Genomic DNA, 17,151 nt, shown 5'->3' with positions numbered 1-17,151 from the left:
GCGTGTTTTCCATCGGACAAAGCTTCTTCAGCGATCTGGGTCATTTGTGAACCTTAGGTACGACGACCACAGACTTCCTTTTGATTGACAGCTGGACTGATCTGCCCAGAGACGGGCTCATCGCGAGAGGGGTCAGAAAAGCCTGGAGGCTTTTAACGGATCAATATCACTGTCACTCCAAACGCAGCTTGGGCTCTTGGCTCCGGCCGTTGTTGCAGTTTAGGGTTTACAAGGTGAATATGAACGGGCGCAGACGGACGATGGTTTAGAAGACAACAAACTTTAAGACGATCGTCTCACCAGCACTCCGTCAATCAGCCCGCAGAGTGATGGGTGATGGGAGCCGCTCACGACGGCTCGCTTGGAGGTTGTCAAACTGAATTTAAAGGACTCTTGAGGGCGCAAAGGAAACAAATCCTCTGATTGGATGATACAGAAACACACTGGGCAGAGCTGCGAGCAGACGGGGTTCATCGTCTGGCCAACACCATTCCAACAGTGAAGCACGGCAGTGGCAGCATCGTGCTATGTTGGGGGGGGGGGGGGGGGGCTTCTCAGTGGCAGCAGCGACAAGACAAGCCTCTGACTGACGTCGAGTGGAACCAGAGAGTTAATAGAACAGATGAAACATCCGAGGAGCGACCGGGCAGCTCACAGTCGCCTCCCATCCCGTTGGACGGAGAGAGAACGAGCGGTTAAAACCAAATCCAGGAGCCAGAGAGATGTCGATGTTTCACTCGATGAGATCATATACAATAGTCCATGCAAAGACACGAGCGGACGCGATATTTGCGTCACTCGCTCCAGTTGATCTCGAAAAACTAAATATTTGCGTGGCTATTTTATACTTTTGGAAAAAAAAGAAAAAGAGCAAAGAGCAGAGGAGACTGAAAACTCCCTGAAGACACAGCTTGTCCAAAGAAGAAGTTTAAAGTTTTGTAAAGTGTTTGTTTCATCCAGCACAGTAACATCACTCAAGAAAACAAATCCTCTGTTGGCGTTTGGAATTAAACGCCTGGAGATGAACAGGATTAAGACTCGGGTGCGGCACATAACAATGTTTTTTTTAGTTTTTTTTAAACTAATAATCAATCTATAAATCAATTTGTTCCATTGGCAGGGCTCCGCGCGGACGGGGCGGCTCCAGGAATGAGCTCGGTGTCTGGCTGCCGAGAGCCGAGCGACTGCTGTGTTTGCTTTTCTAATCCGAATTCTAAAGGAGCCCCGACGACAGGTGTGCGGCCGGAGGAGATATTAATAAAGCAGCAGTGGCTGCTGGTTAAGTTCACGTTCAAATAAACTTCTTTTATCCCGGAATGTGAACTGATCATCTTAACCTCATCTTAGATATATACACAATCCTCTGTGCGGAGGGCGTGATGTTGACGAGACTAGAGATCGGGTCTTTCAGCAAACCGAGAGGCTTTTTCTTCACAAGAAACAATTACAACAAGCAATTAATCGTCGCTCTGACCTCAGTCTTCTAAGATTTCTGTAGTTAATCATCTTTGGTCATAAGCAAACATCATCTCTCCAAGATCTACTTACTTACGTACTGTTTGAGGTTTGAAATTGGCCGATTGTAATTTGTGATATTACTATCGGCCTCCTGCAGACTTCAGATTAGTTTGTTGTTGTTGTTGTAAACATCACTATAATACTAACTGGCTAGGACACTTTCTGCGTGGACAACTTTTTAATGTTGACACCGTTTCAAAATAAGCTCAATATATAGTTTGATACTTCCGTCCGGTCTCTTGTTGCTCGTCCGTCAACATATAACAGATATTGGTGTATAATCTGCATTGACCTCAAATCTGTGCATTCATGCGAGTATATGAACACATATTTATGACAGTATATTCAATTTCAGAGAACTCAAAATATTACACACTGGAGCTTTAAATCCCCTCACATGCAGGGTTACTCAGTTTCTCCTGATCAACCGGATTTAACCAGAGCAAATTTCGATGTTTACTTTAAAGCACTTATTTCCCGTCCAGCATAAATAAAACGAATCAAATAATAGTTGTGTTGTATTTCGGCTTTTTATCACAAAATCAAAACGATTGTTTCATTTCTTACATTTGTCTTCAGGTATTTCCTTCTTTTTGCATCAGACCTGGAGCTCCTGTGTACAATTTGATTTTTTCAAGCAGGGGAAAAATAAAAAAAAGTCTTTTACAAATGAGGCGAGTGCAGCAGCAGCAGTGTGAAGTGTATTATGGGTAATAATGGAGAAGGCGACAGGTCTGTCCACTGGGAGGAATGTTCTCTGCAGACACGTTAACTTAATATAATAAGTATATCCAAAATAAATATCGACCATTACACAGAAACACCTGAGGACAGTCCGTCCATTCCGTCAGGGGCTCCGGCAGCTCACTTCTCCTTCTTGTACTTCCTCATGTAGCCCGCGATCGAGCCGCTGATCTCCGCACTTCTCTTGTTCTGTCCGAAATACTCCACGAACTCTCCGTCCGGCCCCACGAGGTACATGATGATCGTGTGGTCGACCTGAAGGTAATAGAACAATAACAAGAGGAGGAATTCAGACCAGATACTTTGTGGTTGATATCATGTGAACTTGTGGCTTCTACAGGTTCATATTCCATCGTTCCACAACCTCGTGGTGAGTCGACCTCGGATGGTTACCACATTAAAAATGCTCGATTCAGAATAGGAACGGGATTTCCCACTTCCCGGAACCTCACGGTTTTAGCTCGACTAAGACGTGTGAGGTAGAGTCAGTCACTGTAACTCACAATGTAGTCGTTGTCCTCGTCCTTGGGTCCCTGACTGTAATAAACTCTGTAGGCTCTGGAAACCTGCTCCACCTCAGCCGTCGTCCCCGTCAGGCCAATCAGCTTCGGCGAAAACTCTGAAAAGTAACATTATGTTTCTATTACGGGAACAAATCAAGAAGGAGGCAAGATTATTAAATTTAAAAAACAAAGAAAAACATCATCCTGGGGATGTCCTGCAGTTTTTGTGGAATGGAAGTAGGTTTCTGTGGGATGGATGGAATCAGGTTTCTGTGGGATGGAAGTAGGTTTCTGTGGGATGGAAGTAGGTTTCTGTGCTATGGAAGTAGGTTTCTGTGCGATAGAAGTAGGTTTTTGTGGGAAGGAAGTCTTTGTTCGACGTTTGTGGCAGCCCACATTAACCCCTGCCCGCGCCAAACTATACCTGAAGGTATAAACTGGGTTTACTGGTTGTTCATATATAACTCTGTATTTCAATGTCAAGAGTTTTTTCCCCCCTATCATAATTAATATATTTTGGGCTCGACCAGACGATATCTCTCATGTCCAGATTATAACTCCTTTTTGTTTTTCATAGATAAGGAAACTCGGGGGAATAAAAGACTGGACTTTCTTTTGAGTAATAGATAAAATACAAATGTAGAAAAATATTAGGTAATAGCGATCAGGGTTGTTGTACCTTTCACATACACAGCCAAGGCTTCTGGTGTGTCTCTGTCAGGGTCGATGGTGATGAGGAGCGGCGTCAGGTTCGGCAGAGACTTGATCTTATCTGCGGGAGGCCGAACACAAACAGGATGTTCGGTGAATTAGCTTCCTGCTGCTTCTCAGGGTCCGTGACTTAAAAAAACAAAAACAAACTGCTTCCTGTTACCTATTTCATCCACCACTTCGATCATCTTCTCTATTTCATCCGGGCAGATGTCCGGGCAGTGGGTGAAACCGAAGTAGAGCAGCACCCACTGGCCCAGGAAGTCCTCGCTCTTGGCGGGCTTGTTGTTGTGGTCGGTGAGCGAGAACGGGCCGCCCAGCGCCGGGCGCCCTATCGACCTGTTCCTCTCTTTTTCAATCACTGCAGAGTTGAAGCTTGTTTTAATTCAATCAAGAGTTACGAAGCTCATCACGACACAAATACTGTATTTCCTCAACTGCATATCTCAATAAGTAACATTTCCAAATAAAAAAATACTCACATTCTTCCTTCTCCTTCTTGAAGTATTTCATCGCTCCCAGCAAAGTGCCTCCGATAGCAAATGTTATCGCTAAAGATTTCCATGTCACAGGCTTTATAGAGAAAAATGAGGAAAAAGAAAAGAAAGAAAATCATACAGCAATATTTAATATTTCAAGACTTCTTGGGGTTTATTTGTGCTAAAATCTGTTTAAAATTCTCCCCGATGTTCAAATCATGACGAGGTCACGGGTTCAATCCTCTAAAACAAACTTTGATGACGGTTATACTTTAAATATTCAGAAAGAAAACCTTGTGCAACTGAATACTGCTGGAATAATATTCTAAGTAATGGTTCTACCACTGACAACACATACGGCACATAAAGGCAGCTACAGTTTACAGCATCTCCAGAATAAATAAGTAATTAAATCATGAGAAATAATCCCTCTACTTACTGACTGTTTTAAATTTGAGAAATGTCTTCAAACTTTGTAGAGACATGTGGATACTCTCTATCTGACCCTACAAACTAAACTCACCTAATTATGCTAAAATGTGACTAAAGAGCTATTAAAACTGGATTATTTGTCTTCACTTACCCCAGATTTCTTGGGCTCTGCTCCTGATGGAGGAGGTGGGGGTTTGGTGGAAAATGTTTTTGGACACTGCTCGTTCAGCCACTGTGTCTTCCTGCAGGTTTGCCACCGACTCACGTTCACCTGTCGACAAAGGGAAACGCAGGGAAAAGGTGAGATGTGGTTACAGGTGAAGCCGCACGTCACAATATGAGCTCCTGACACGAGGCCAAACTCCAATTCAAATATTTAAAAAAGGTTCCTGCTGTTTCGTGGAAAGACTGACGGGGGAAACTGGAGAGCACTACTGAATTATTAAGCACTTTAATTAATTAATTGAGTAAAGAACTGTTCCGTGTGAACATTTGACAACGTTCTTCTGCAGAAAAGGGTGAATTTCAAAGACGGGTTTCAACTGAAATAGTTATGGACAATATTTAAAATTGCTGCGAATAGGTTATTCTAAATATTACTGTAGCTTTAAGGTCGTGTTGAAAGGTTGTGTGAATTAATTTTTGCGTTACAATTTGTATCATTCTGAGTGTCGACACCTTCTCACCGCAGACAAATATCGGCCTCAAAACATCGGTGATATCGGTGATATCGGTGATATCGGTCGACCTCGAGTCTAAACGATACGTTTTGCGATCAGCTGCAAACCGGATGAGTTCTTCGTCTGCGGAAGTGGTGGGAGGCTGTGACGAATGCGTGTTCATCTGTTTGTTTGTTTTAACATAAGAAGCTCGAACGTTAAATCACGAACTTCCCTGACGGAGTCTGGTGCTGCAGGTGTTCTCGCGGCGGCGGCGGCGGCGGCGGCGGTGTGACCTACCGGGCAGCAGTGGACTCTCCGCGCGGGCGACAGCGCGTTCTTCAGTCCCGCTTCTCTCCGTGACACGCTGTGCGTGAACCGGACGACGCTTTCCCGTAAAACTCGACCGGGACCGTGGACCAGCCGGTGATACAAGACGCACTGGGCCATGTTCGGGACCTTGAACGGAGCTGGAGCTGCCGCTGACACCCGGAAGCGGTTTTACACAACGTGAGGACAGAAGGAGGGAAATAACACATACGGCAACAAGTGCTGTTCTCGGGTCAGTTGTTAACATGCGCGATGGGTTAATGTTCCGCGTTCGACAAATGACAAAACTGCTCCCAGATCAGTTCACCAGTGGTACGTCGTCTTCTTCTTCTACGATCCTCTGTCCCCATCTGCTCGCTGCTGCCCCCTGGAGGCCGAAACAACCATGAGACACTTTTTATGATGGATGGATAGATAGATAGATAGAGATGGAGAGAGAAAGATAGATAGACAGACAGACAGACAGACAGATGTACTTTATTGACTCCAAACTGGGATATATATATAATTACTATTTTTTTTCTTCTTTTTCTACGATCCTGTCCCCTCTGCTCGCTGCTGCCCCCTGGAGGCTGAAACAACCATGAGACACTTTATGATGATCGATTGATAGATGGATAGATAGATGGATGGATGGATGGATAGATAGATAGATAGAGATGGAGAGAGAAATATAGATACAGACAGACAGACAGATGTACTTTATTGACCCCAAACTGGGATATATATATAATTATTATATATTTTTTCTTCTTTTTCTATGATCCTGTCCCTCTGCTGCCCCCTGGAGGCTGAAATATCCATTTAAACAATGGATATTCCTCCTAAACCCATTTTTTAAAAATACATTTTTATTCAAAGAGTGGAAACATATTTATATATTAGTATCTTTTTTATTCTTCTATGATCGTGATGATCAGAATGATAAAAGGAAAATGTGTATTAATATATATTTTTTCCTGATCTATGATCTTCTCAGTCCCTTTTGATCTCTGCTGCTATATTTATGTGTACATATTTTTTCCCTTCTTTTATTTCCCTTTTAAAAAAATTGGGCAATCACTGACCAACTTTATTGTTTTTATTATTTCACGTCATTCTATATTATTTACACATTGCACTTCATTTAAAAGTTATTTCAAATTATCGGAGTGGATGTAAAAATTAATAACATTCACTCTGATTATTATCAGTCCAAAATGTAAAATTACAATTGAACTGTAATGAGAAATATAGTTAAGCAGTTAGTAATATTGATGCAATACAGTTCAATAGAAAAATATATAAATATTTCTTTGAAATGTGACAACCCTTTCAACTACAAATACTTTTTACTCACGCAGCATCAACTGTTGCAGGATTTACAGTTGTAACAACTTCACAGAATTAACCTTTAATCAGCAAAGAAACAGACGAGGAGCGGTGGATCCTAAATGGCGGTTTTACAGTGTGACGGCCAGTTGGACCTCAGCTCCTTGTTGACGTAGTAGTAAAGCCAGGCGGCGAAGGGGAAGACGGTGATGGAGACAGCCGCGGAGACTCTCAGCTTCCCGACCGGAGCCCTGACAACAGGGAAACAGTAGAACAGCGTCAGTCTCTCAGACACAATGAGAAATCTTTTTTCTTTTTTCAAATAGGTTTTTATTCAAAGATTGCAAAGATTGGTCTCAATGTTACCTTCCAGTGTGGCGACACAGGAGAAGCCAAACACCCGTCAATGCGAGGCCAGAAAATTCTCTAAAAAGGTAGGAAAAAAAGGGAAATGCCTCATTCGTGGTGATTTAAGTGTTCTAAATGTTACACTGAGATTAATACTCATAAAACAGAAATAATAATACCTGCCCTCCTCCTGCTGGAAGATCTGAGTGATCCGCTCTGTGTAAAGTGTCCAACCCAACGTGGCGACGACGGCACTGGAAACCATCACGTGCAGATCGGCGACACGCCTCCAGGGTAACGTCTCTGCGATGAATACAAAACAGTAAAAATATATATATATGTATAGAAATCATGCAAATTAATTTTTTATTTGTGAAATTACACATAAAATATAACAGACACTGGGTGGCGCTGTGAGCACTAGAGAGCAGAGTTCAACATGTGGAAATCAGGGAAATGCTAAACTGTCACAAAGCAGCTGGATCTTTTTTTATTTTTTAGTCTCAGCAATTAATTTTCACAACCACGTTTCTCTACCTGTCACGTGAGGTTCCAAACCAATACATGCACACAGCACTGAAGGAAGACCATAACCGACCTGCAAGAGAAACAAACAATAACTAATAATCACATGTACAAATATAATATTAATTATTATTATCATAACATGAGGCACGGTGGTGATCTTACCATCCACAACCCTGCGTCCGGATCATTGATCTGAGGCCAAGGAGACACAGATACATGTTAGGTTATTGATCACGAGTTATAAATGTGATTGAGGTGGGCGGGGTTAGAAGCCCTCACCTGTACATATGTGGCCAGGGCGAAGAATACAGACATGAAAACGTTGCAGATTCGCCAAATCAGCCGCAGCCATGTCTTGTTCTTCTTCTTCTCGTCCTCGGCCTTACAAACTTCTCCCATTGTTTCCTCTCTGTGAGGCTCTCGTCGTGTCCCCGCCCGCCCGAGCGGGACGTAAGGACGTCAGAAGGCAGGCGCACCGCTGCGTCCCCGTCGTCCGCCGAGAGACCGAGGGTGTGTTCGATGTTCGTCACGCCAACTCCGGGGTTGCACCGTCCGGATAGAAACTACGACTCGCACAGACGTTTTCTGCCAGGTGAGTCACACACACACCTGGTCACGAGTTCATTCGTTTAGTTGGATTCAATCCCACGGGCCTCCCCGGTGAGCGGATTTCAAACATTTTAGTTTTAGTTTTTGTTGCATAACTGTTAGCACCGCACCCCCCGAAGTACAAGCTTGTGATCATAGCACAGTCGGAACTTACTAACTACAGAACAAAAAAATATTAATAAATGGAAATAAAAAGAATACAGATGAATAATATGAATTATAAGATTAGATTAAATGTGGATGGATGCTTCCCCCCCCCCCTGGCTGCCCTGTAAAACAAAACGAGCGCGCATTTTCGCCAAAACCGCATTGACGTCAAGGCAGCCGTAATGACGAAATACTACTTCCGACTTCTCTTTACACAACAAAATCACTGCTGGACGTGAGTTCGGTACATTTTGATCATGATAGGTATAAAAACAACAAAAAAATACAAGACTTACAGAAATTCGAGACAGTAGAAATATGTATTTGATTTCAGGCAGTAAACTTTGCCTCACAAAAAAGAGCAAACAACAACAGTTCAATTCAATCAAATAAAACATGAAGCATTAACCCTGTGACCCAAAAACTTAATGTAATTTGATTTAATTTAATTCGATTCAATTCAATTACATAATGTAACATTGGCCCGGTGACCCTAAGCCTTAATTTAATTTAATTATAATAATTAATAATAATGAATATAATAATTGAATATGATTAATTATATTTTAATGTAATTTGATTACAAAATGTAACATTGACCCTGTGACCATAAAACATAATGTAATTAATTTAATTCGATTCAATTTAATTGCATCATTTAACATTACTCATGTGACTCTAATTTTATTTAATTTTAATTGGATTTATTTAATTTTATTTAATTTTATTTTATTTTATTTTATTTTTCAGTTTCCTGTTTTATTTTGACACGAACATCCGGTGTGGTCGCATGCTAGTAGCATGTAGCGGCTGTGGGTGTTGACATGTCAGTGTCAGTCAGCTGATTGCGGGTCGCGAAGCCTCCTGACGAGCCAGTTGCAGTTAGCTTAGCACAGCTAGCTGGATGTTTGTTTTGTTAACGCGTTACCACCGCAGGTAGCTTGTTAGCTTAGCCCCGGAGTTGTTTTTCGAACAAAATAAATAATTAAACAATCCTATCCAACGTAACGCCTCGTGAGATATATCGTCCCGTCGCCGTCAGCGAGGGAGGGGATCGTCGAGGAGGAGGAGAGAGGGTGGACCAGTCGCTCTCCGCGTCTGTCTCTCTGCATTGCAGCCCCGGCGCCGCCGCCGCTGATGGAATTCAAACACACAACAATGGCGACTCCCGGTCCCAACAGCTCGACGGCACCGAGCGGCCACAACGGCAGCGGGGGCAACGCGGGGCCCGCAGCCCACCACCAGCACCCGCAGTCCCAGACCCAGCACATCACCACCATGAGCAGCATGCAGGGTAAGTGACGCGGCGGGGCGGGGCGAGGGACGAGTCCGCTGCGGGGCTGCTGCTGCTGCAGTGAAGGTTAAAGCTAGCAGCAGTTAGCTGCGGCAGTTCGAGGCTACTCCCAGAGAAAAGACTCGCAGGCGACCGGAGCCTCCTCCCAGGAGGAGCACACTCACCTTTAAATGCCCCGAGTCCATCAATTGGATAGAAAAAACAACAACATTATTATCTTATGTATTTCAAAAAAATGATTTGATGTCCTCGTTGCCATTTTGATTTCTCTCTTGTCTGGAAGGGGGGGGGGCACAATATCGCCGGACTCCGTTACAAAAAATAGTAATTTTAACTTGCACCTATGACTACATGTCACACAAGCCAATTATTCATATTTCCCTTTTGAAACCTTAAACATAACGTTCTTACGCACAATTCGGCATAGATTGAATCCGTCGTGTCATTATGAATTATGAATCGCAGCTCCCTTGACATCCGTGACGTCTGCTGCTCCCAAACGAAGCTGCACTCGTCCTCCACGTTAAAACAATGGTTTCCACTTGCTCACGCTGAGATGTACGTTGATGTGAAACAAGCCGGATTCATCTCAACACCTTCACGATTGAGAAATTATTAAAAACTCGTGGTACACTAAGTGTTTATTGTTAGGAATATACAAAAATACACTAAACTGCTGGACTTTAACATGAAGTCTGGTGGGTTTCCTATTGGAAACTACAGTGCGAGCAGCAGGGGTGTTGTTCCCGGCTCAGTGTGAAACCTGAGGCCGCCCTGTCAACAGAAACCTTCTCAACCGGTCTCTTCATTCGTCACGCACCGATGAAAATCTACATGCATATTAATATTAATACAAATGCTTTTGTAAAAAATAAAATAAAATCAACAATGTCTCTTTTCATCTTTCAGAGTCCAACACCTGCTGGAGATGTCAGAGTGAAACAGGTAGCTACACACTTCCATTTTAATTCAGTTCGTAAGGTGAAGAATCATTGTTCATCATATCTGATTGATGATGATGCCAAACCAAGTTTTTAGATTTCGACGTTTTTGCACAACTCTGTGATCATGAATACTTTTGATAATCATCAACTTCATTCAACTTTGACCTTAACGCTGCCTAACCTCTTTGATTCCTAACTGCCGACACGGTGCTGAATGATGGTGAGCTGTCCCGAGATTATGTATTTTAAGATTTGATTTCAAGCCAACTGTTTATCAAACCCTCATACGTTTTCCCTTGCAAAACCATTTCACCGTGATCATTTGACACTCACCTCTAGATTCCCTTTTTTTGTGTTTTGTCAAATCAACATTTTATCATTTTGCTCGTAGCTGTGTCGTAAATGTTGGTGCGCATGCTCATGCAGGTGATGCATTAAATCTGCTGCAACAGGATGCGCCAGTGGGTTGTTGTTTTTTTGGTAACTTAGCAACGCAAGGCCAATTCCTGTGATTTTTTTTAGCTGCAAGATTCTTTTTTTCCCCCAACGGATGCCACATTAAATCTCGGACGTCTGTCCAGGAAGAGGGAACGAGCCGACAGACTGAAGGTTAAAGTGTGAAGAAAAATAAAAAGGCTTCTCTTCTCACCTCTGTAGGCTTTCAGATAAACCTGTCTGGAGCGCCCCCAAGTAAGCCACACCTCTTTTGCTTCAGCACCAACAGTTCTCATCCCTTTGTTTCCTGACTGACAGTCTGGTATGGGGGAGTCTGTCCTGCTGCTCTCAAACTAATCCAAGGCGAGACTGACGATCGGTTCGACGTAGGCTTGTGCCGGTATAGCTGATAACGCTGCCTTCAAGTGCTAGTCGGAAGATTCCGCTATTCCACGCTCGTGAGGTCTCGCAATTACGAGAATGTCACGTTCGAGCGCTTTCGTATCAGGACGAAGGAACGCAACTGTGGACAAGGTCACGTCGGCTAATGTAATAACTTTGCACCGCGGTATAGTACATTTGTTATGGAAAGAACGATAAGTAGCACTTGTCAAGTCTACATCGATTACAGATTAATATTTGGTTACAGCTTATACTTGTAAATACTGTTAAAATGTTCCTCTTCTCCGCCGTGTTGAAAGATTCTGGTCGCCCCAACTCGGGGCGACAAAATTATCTCAGTGTCAGAGTTTCCCCCCACTCGTGATTACGACTTGAACGGGCGTTCGTTAGCCTAATGCGTACGTGTCTGGGACCTCGCGGTTCATTTTCAATTTCCAAGAGGCGTTAGCAACAGACACAGGCGTGACATTTGAAGATATCGGGTACTTTTAAGTCAAACGCCCGTTCATCAGCGACAGCCATCTTGGTTGTTTACAAAAGTTTTTTTCCATCCGCGTCATGGTATAAACCCCGCCCATTATCAGACAGTCGGTTGTGATTGGACCATCAAGTTTTCTGCCGGAGGGAAATCACTTCCCGATGGAGGAGATCCAGACCGTATTCAAATTCATCTGGGTCCCAGTTCTAGGTGTTCGTGTGCAATTTCCAAGTCGGCAACTCGTATTTACCATAATTCCGACACCACGTGAAGGCAGCTTGAGTCAATGCTTCATATGACCAGCTCAGATGAAGGAGAGGATCAATCTGCAGGATTAATAAAATCTCCAACTAGAAATTTAAAAAAATCCAATTTATTGTCTTATATATTGAGTCACTTCCTGTCAAAAGCAATTTGAGGTGAGGTGTATTCGTTCTCATCGGCACAAGCCTAAAACTCAGAGCTTCCATTGACATTTTAGCTACAGATGTGATTTTAACTCCCGAGTTTTTTTCCCAACTAAAGAAATGATTTTTTTCTAAATTAAAACCACTGAATGGAAGCTCTACCTCACAGTGTGTCACTAACAAGCAGAAGTAACGCCTGTAGTGTCGTCACAAAACCCTTTTTAAAACATTTTTTTATAACTGGTTTGTTGTTGTTTTTATTCTTTTTGGCATGGGGTGCACTTCTGAACATCGCACTTGCTTGTCGAGACAAGGCGCGCACACTGAAAAAAAAAAAGAAGAAGAAGAAAAGTTGTTGTCATTTCAAGCGATGTTTTTCCACTGAGGCTCGCTGGAATTCACACTCGCATTCTTGTGGTATTCTGGGCGGAGCAAGCTGCGGAGCGCTCGTCCTGCGGCTCAAGGTGAAATCAAAGCAGTTGGCCTTGAGAAAGCATGTCCACGTCGAGATATATATATATATATATTTATCATTATTATTATTATTATCTTCTTCCCCGTTGACCTGTGGTGGGTTTGTGTGTTTGCATCTGTGAATGTAGGTGTGTGGGGGTTTTGGCAGCATGCTGCTTTTTCTGGGGGGTTTTTGTTTTGTGCGTCAAATGAAGAGGGATATTCACGTGTAGGTTGCAACTGCCAGAAAGTGGTGAGAAAAGAAAAGTGGGTGTTGTTAGGTTAAAAAAGATGAACACATGAATGTGTCAGGCTGCAGCTGGAACAGGTGAGATGATGGAAATGTGATATTTCCCCACATAATTGACACTTAGTTGCCGACGTGTCAGGTCCCAAATGTGACACTTTAGCTTTAAATCCTACATTTGCAACACGAAACTAGAGCCCGACCGATGAATCCGTTACATGAGCCTTTTCACAGTCGGCGCTTATGTTTACCGATATGACATCTTCTATTCTACAGAATAAACAATGCAGAAAAAAAATTTGAGAAAATTTAAAACAGCATAAAAAAAATTGTGAATTATGTTGCATAGTATTGAAAGGTATTATTTTTTTGTCTAGCACAATTATATCAGTGAGAGTATAATAAATAAGGGACACATCTTTATATGATGCATCCCAGTCCGACGGCAAATGTCTACAAAACTACATCCCCCAAAATCATCATGAAGTTGAATCAGTTCTTCTCAAATACGCAGCAGGTTTCAAACTTTTTTGGGGGTTTTATCAAGATCCAGGACATGTTATTTGGGGTAAATCTGTGAAATTGTTAAGAAAAGCCCCCATCACCCTTTCTCCCATCCAACGGGTTCCTCTCTTGGCCCGTGTCGTGTCCTTCCACCAAGTTTTCGTGGAAATCCGTTAAGTAGTTTCTGTGTAATCCTGCAGACAAACAACCAAACAACCAAACTAACGGACTGGGCGGAAAACGTAGGATCAGATTAGAACTTGGATTTTTCTTTCTGTCCACAAATCCCATGGAAAGTCCTTCAAAACTTCCAGAGTCTGTGGTTTTCAGCTGAATGCCGGTTCTTCGCCACTGAAGATACAAACCTAGTTTGATTTGAACAGGCTCAGTGATTTCCTTGTGTCTTTTCATGGGATTTGTTACGATAAGAAAATAAAAGCTCACCAGACGTAATCCCAGACTTATGGGTGAGTATGTCTTTTTTTAGAAATGTCGCAGCACAGACGTGGAGATGCAGAAGTTCTTGTCCCTTTGGTTTGTGGAAAAAGCATGACATCCGTGGTATTTGAGAACATTTTTAAATCCATTCCTCCCAGTATCTCACTTCATGGTTTGCGGTGTCCTCCGTCACTTGTCTCGCTCTGAACCTTTTCATTTTGCTCGTTCCTTTTGTTCAATTTCTCAGCGTTTTTTTTCATGCATCGGTTTTTAAACTCTGACCACGTTGCCGTTTCCTGTCACCGGTCAGGTAAACGCAAAGCCCTGAAGCTGAACTTTGCCAACCCCCCGATCAAACCCACGACTAGGTTCACACTGAACACGGCCGGGCCGCCTTTCCAGAACCCGCACATGTGAGTGGACCTCAAGCAGTCGATTCCCTCCAAAAGAAGGCCAGACGCACCATATTCATTTATGATCTTCTTCTTTTTAAACACGTGCTTTTCAATCTCCCGGGGGGGGCTTTGTTCTCTTTAGAGAGAGGCTGAGGACGCACAGCATCGAGTCGTCAGGGAAGTTGAAGATTTCCGCGGAGCAGCACTGGGACTTCACGGCCGAGGACCTGAAAGACCTGGGCGAGATCGGCCGAGGGGCTTACGGCTCCGTCAACAAGATGGTGCACAAGCCGAGTAACCAGATCATGGCGGTCAAGGTGATCGTCTTCCACCCGTCTTTGGTCCGGGGGGCGGGGCATGGGAGCAGAGGTACCTGCACCCTCCGACAGTTTCACAGTGTGACCAGAACTTGGTGTGGTGTGTGTGTTTTTTTCTTTTGAATCCCAGAGAATTCGCTCAACGGTTGACGAGAAGGAGCAGAAGCAGCTGCTGATGGACTTGGACGTGGTGGTGAGGAGCAGCGACTGTCCTTACATCGTGCAGTTCTACGGCGCTCTGTTCAGAGAGGTGCGATCGAGTCACAGCTTGTTTCGTTTTTTCCATTCTTTTCATATTTCCCAACGTAAAGTATTATTTTTCAACTCTTGCTCTCTTGTGTTTCAGGGTGACTGTTGGATTTGTATGGAACTCATGGCTATCTCCTTAGACAAGTTTTACAAATTTGTGTACTGCTCACTAGACGAAGTGATTCCAGAAGAAATTTTAGGAAAAATAACATTAGCTGTAAGTTTCCGTGAAGATTATATCCCGTTTTTCTTTCTTTCTTTTAAGGAAAAGAAGCGTGGCTGTCCACTGCGGCTACTAACGTGTTTGTTTTGGTGTTTTTGCAGACTGTGAAAGCCCTTAACCACTTAAAAGAAAACTTGAAAATTATACACAGAGGTAAGAAAAAAATACCAGACACTTTCCTTGTCCTGTTTTTTATTATCTATTTTTTTAACTCACAGCTTCACGTGTCTTTTCTCTAACGGAGCATTTTCCCCGTCATCTTCACTTTCAGACATTAAGCCGTCGAACATCCTCCTGGACAGGAACGGCAACATAAAGTTGTGTGACTTTGGCATCAGCGGTCAGCTGGTGGACTCCATCGCCAAAACCAGAGATGCAGGCTGCAGGCCGTACATGGCGGTAAGCACGGGTGTAGCGGGGGGAGGGGGCAGAAATATTATAATAATAAAATGTATATTTGCCTGATCAACGGTAAAAAAAAATGGTAAAATATTGAAAAGCATCAGATCCTTACATTTCAGAAGCTTTATTATATACATAAATGACCAATCAGTCCTTTTTAGTGTGTGTGTTGTGTGTGTATTGTGTGTGTGCGTGTGTGTAGTATTTCAAAAAAGAGGTGATCTCACCGTGTCGTCATCACTCCAGGATATTTTCTGCCTCGGGGTTACGTCATCACCCCCCTCCCCCGCTCACCCCACAGCACTTTCCATTCTAAATTTGGTGAGACCCTCACTGTGAGTTCTCGGCCGCACGTCCAGCACCACGCCGCCGCGGCCTGGTGCTTCAGTCATGACTCGGTTTTGAACGGAGTCTCCCGGCAGCGGAGGCGGTGTCCTGCGGCTGTGAACTCAGGCCGCAGGAATCTCAGCTCCAGTTTCTTGTTTACAGCCGACGCGCTCGCCGGGTGTTTTCGATCGCCGCGCCGCCGGACACTGCGGGCTCAGCTGATATGGGCACATTTATAGAAGCAGTAGTTTTGTCATGACCATTACTATTATTTTAGGTGACGACCTGAACACGAGGTCGTTAACGAACAGAACTGACAGAAGTCGCTGAGCAGAGGCAAGGAAATGAGGGAAGCGTGCGTGCGTGCGTGCGTGCGTGCGTGAGAGAGCTGCGGAGCCGATGGCATCTCCGTCGTGCAGGTGAAAACATGCCCAGCGGTGATGAGCTGGCTCCGTGTTATTCTCCAGAGGAGGAAGCGGGAGAGTTCGTCTCGTCCCCCGAACACCTGTTTTCTCTGATGACCTCATCAGAGCGAAGAAAAGGCTTTTAAGAAAAGCAAAACTATTTAAGTCTCTTTTTTTTCTTCTTTTTTTTTACCCCAGTGTGTCATCTGTAATTTTCTGGCGGCATCTGGTGGTTAAGTTGCAAACCGCAACCAACTGAGCGACCCCATGTTCTGTCCACGCTGCAGCGACATCATTTAGTACTCTCGTCTCTGATAAATTCAATGATGGAAACGAGTAAATAACTTTAAAGAAAACAAGACATTTTATCTCATATTTCCAAATCTAGGCGAGCACAGAACAATGTGCAGCGCTAGTATCTCTCTTCGAAATCCAGTTTGGACTCTTTGGCTGCTTACTGAAATTTTCTAAGCTTGATTTTTCTGCTCCAATTTGCAGCCGGAGAGAATAGACCCCAGCGCGTCCAGGCAAGGCTACGACGTCCGCTCCGACGTCTGGAGTCTGGGAATCACACTGGTGAGTCTTAATACTGTCGCCGTGACTCTGTTGGTGAGACGAGTTATATTTATATTTGAGATCATAGAGGTTGTCGAAGACTTAAAACTTCAACCTTGTTGGTTTTCCTTTCACATGTGAAACACTCACTGGAAGTGTCTGTGATGTGTTTCAGTACGAGCTGGCCACGGGACGGTTCCCCTACCCCAAGTGGAACAGTGTGTTCGACCAGTTGACCCAGGTGGTGAGAGGAGACCCTCCGCAGCTCAGCAACTCGGACGAGAGGCGCTTCTCCCCCAAGTTCATCGCCTTTGTCAACCTGTGGTGAGAAAATGAAAAAGCTGCAGTGTGTTTTGCA

The 17,151-nt window shown here is 43.8% G+C and overlaps 3 protein-coding genes across 5 annotated transcripts in view; 1 reads left to right on the top strand and 2 right to left on the bottom strand.

Moving 5' to 3' along the window:
• Nucleotides 1–2,029: 2,029 nt before the first annotated feature.
• Nucleotides 2,030–5,582, bottom strand: LOC118289161 (protein SCO1 homolog, mitochondrial). The gene is made up of 7 exons (XM_035615928.2): nucleotides 5,347–5,582; nucleotides 4,539–4,658; nucleotides 3,959–4,049; nucleotides 3,640–3,837; nucleotides 3,445–3,537; nucleotides 2,766–2,881; nucleotides 2,030–2,517 (listed from the first exon to the last, which is right to left on the bottom strand). The coding sequence occupies exons 1-7, from the start codon at nucleotides 5,494–5,496 to the stop codon at nucleotides 2,383–2,385; spliced, it is 903 nt and encodes a 300-aa protein (XP_035471821.2). The 5' UTR covers nucleotides 5,497–5,582; the 3' UTR covers nucleotides 2,030–2,382.
• An 861-nt stretch (nucleotides 5,583–6,443) lies between these two features.
• Nucleotides 6,444–8,351, bottom strand: tmem220 (transmembrane protein 220). Its single transcript, XM_035615986.2, has 6 exons — nucleotides 7,843–8,351; nucleotides 7,726–7,755; nucleotides 7,573–7,633; nucleotides 7,215–7,338; nucleotides 7,054–7,113; nucleotides 6,444–6,938 (listed from the first exon to the last, which is right to left on the bottom strand). The coding sequence occupies exons 1-6, from the start codon at nucleotides 7,960–7,962 to the stop codon at nucleotides 6,806–6,808; spliced, it is 528 nt and encodes a 175-aa protein (XP_035471879.1). The 5' UTR covers nucleotides 7,963–8,351; the 3' UTR covers nucleotides 6,444–6,805.
• A 732-nt stretch (nucleotides 8,352–9,083) lies between these two features.
• The window catches only part of map2k4a (mitogen-activated protein kinase kinase 4a), a 9,500-nt gene continuing 1,432 nt past the window's right edge, over nucleotides 9,084–17,151 (top strand). Inside the window, exons 1-11 of one of the 3 annotated variants that reach the window (XM_035615874.2) lie at nucleotides 9,084–9,613; nucleotides 10,523–10,558; nucleotides 11,215–11,247; nucleotides 14,232–14,334; nucleotides 14,459–14,633; nucleotides 14,764–14,883; nucleotides 14,980–15,099; nucleotides 15,207–15,258; nucleotides 15,377–15,504; nucleotides 16,737–16,814; nucleotides 16,969–17,117. In XM_035615874.2, coding sequence (XP_035471767.1) covers nucleotides 9,457–9,613; nucleotides 10,523–10,558; nucleotides 11,215–11,247; nucleotides 14,232–14,334; nucleotides 14,459–14,633; nucleotides 14,764–14,883; nucleotides 14,980–15,099; nucleotides 15,207–15,258; nucleotides 15,377–15,504; nucleotides 16,737–16,814; nucleotides 16,969–17,117 — 1,151 coding nt within the window. In that variant the 5' untranslated portion in view covers nucleotides 9,084–9,456. The remainder of the gene's footprint in view (nucleotides 9,614–10,522; nucleotides 10,559–11,214; nucleotides 11,248–14,231; nucleotides 14,335–14,458; nucleotides 14,634–14,763; nucleotides 14,884–14,979; nucleotides 15,100–15,206; nucleotides 15,259–15,376; nucleotides 15,505–16,736; nucleotides 16,815–16,968; nucleotides 17,118–17,151) is intronic. The other 2 variants (XM_035615876.2, XM_035615875.2) reach the window with 2 other exon arrangements.

Source organism: Scophthalmus maximus, chromosome 17 (assembly GCF_022379125.1).
Source record: "Scophthalmus maximus strain ysfricsl-2021 chromosome 17, ASM2237912v1, whole genome shotgun sequence".
In the NCBI taxonomy this organism is placed as follows: domain Eukaryota; kingdom Metazoa; phylum Chordata; class Actinopteri; order Pleuronectiformes; family Scophthalmidae; genus Scophthalmus; species Scophthalmus maximus.
The sequence above is the reverse complement of the archived record's forward strand: the minus strand, read 5'-3'. Positions and strand labels throughout refer to the sequence as shown.

Bases quoted from the DNA above. Each gene is read 5' to 3' on its own strand.
- LOC118289161 (XM_035615928.2), bottom strand. From the start codon at position 5,496: ATGGCCCAGTGCGTCTTGTATCACCGGCTGGTCCACGGTCCCGGTCGA. The intron at 2,882-3,444 runs GTACAACAACCC...GTTACTTTTCAG, and splicing joins CTTGGCTGTGTATGTGAAAG to AGTTTTCGCCGAAGCTGATT. The intron at 2,518-2,765 runs GTGAGTTACAGT...TATTACCTTCAG, and splicing joins ACGAGGACAACGACTACATT to GTCGACCACACGATCATCAT.
- tmem220 (XM_035615986.2), bottom strand. From the start codon at position 7,962: ATGGGAGAAGTTTGTAAGGCCGAGGACGAGAAGAAGAAGAACAAGACA. The intron at 7,756-7,842 runs GTGAGGGCTTCT...CCTTGGCCTCAG, and splicing joins CCCTGGCCACATATGTACAG to ATCAATGATCCGGACGCAGG. The intron at 7,114-7,214 runs GTATTATTATTT...CTACCTTTTTAG, and splicing joins TTCCAGCAGGAGGAGGGCAG to AGAATTTTCTGGCCTCGCAT.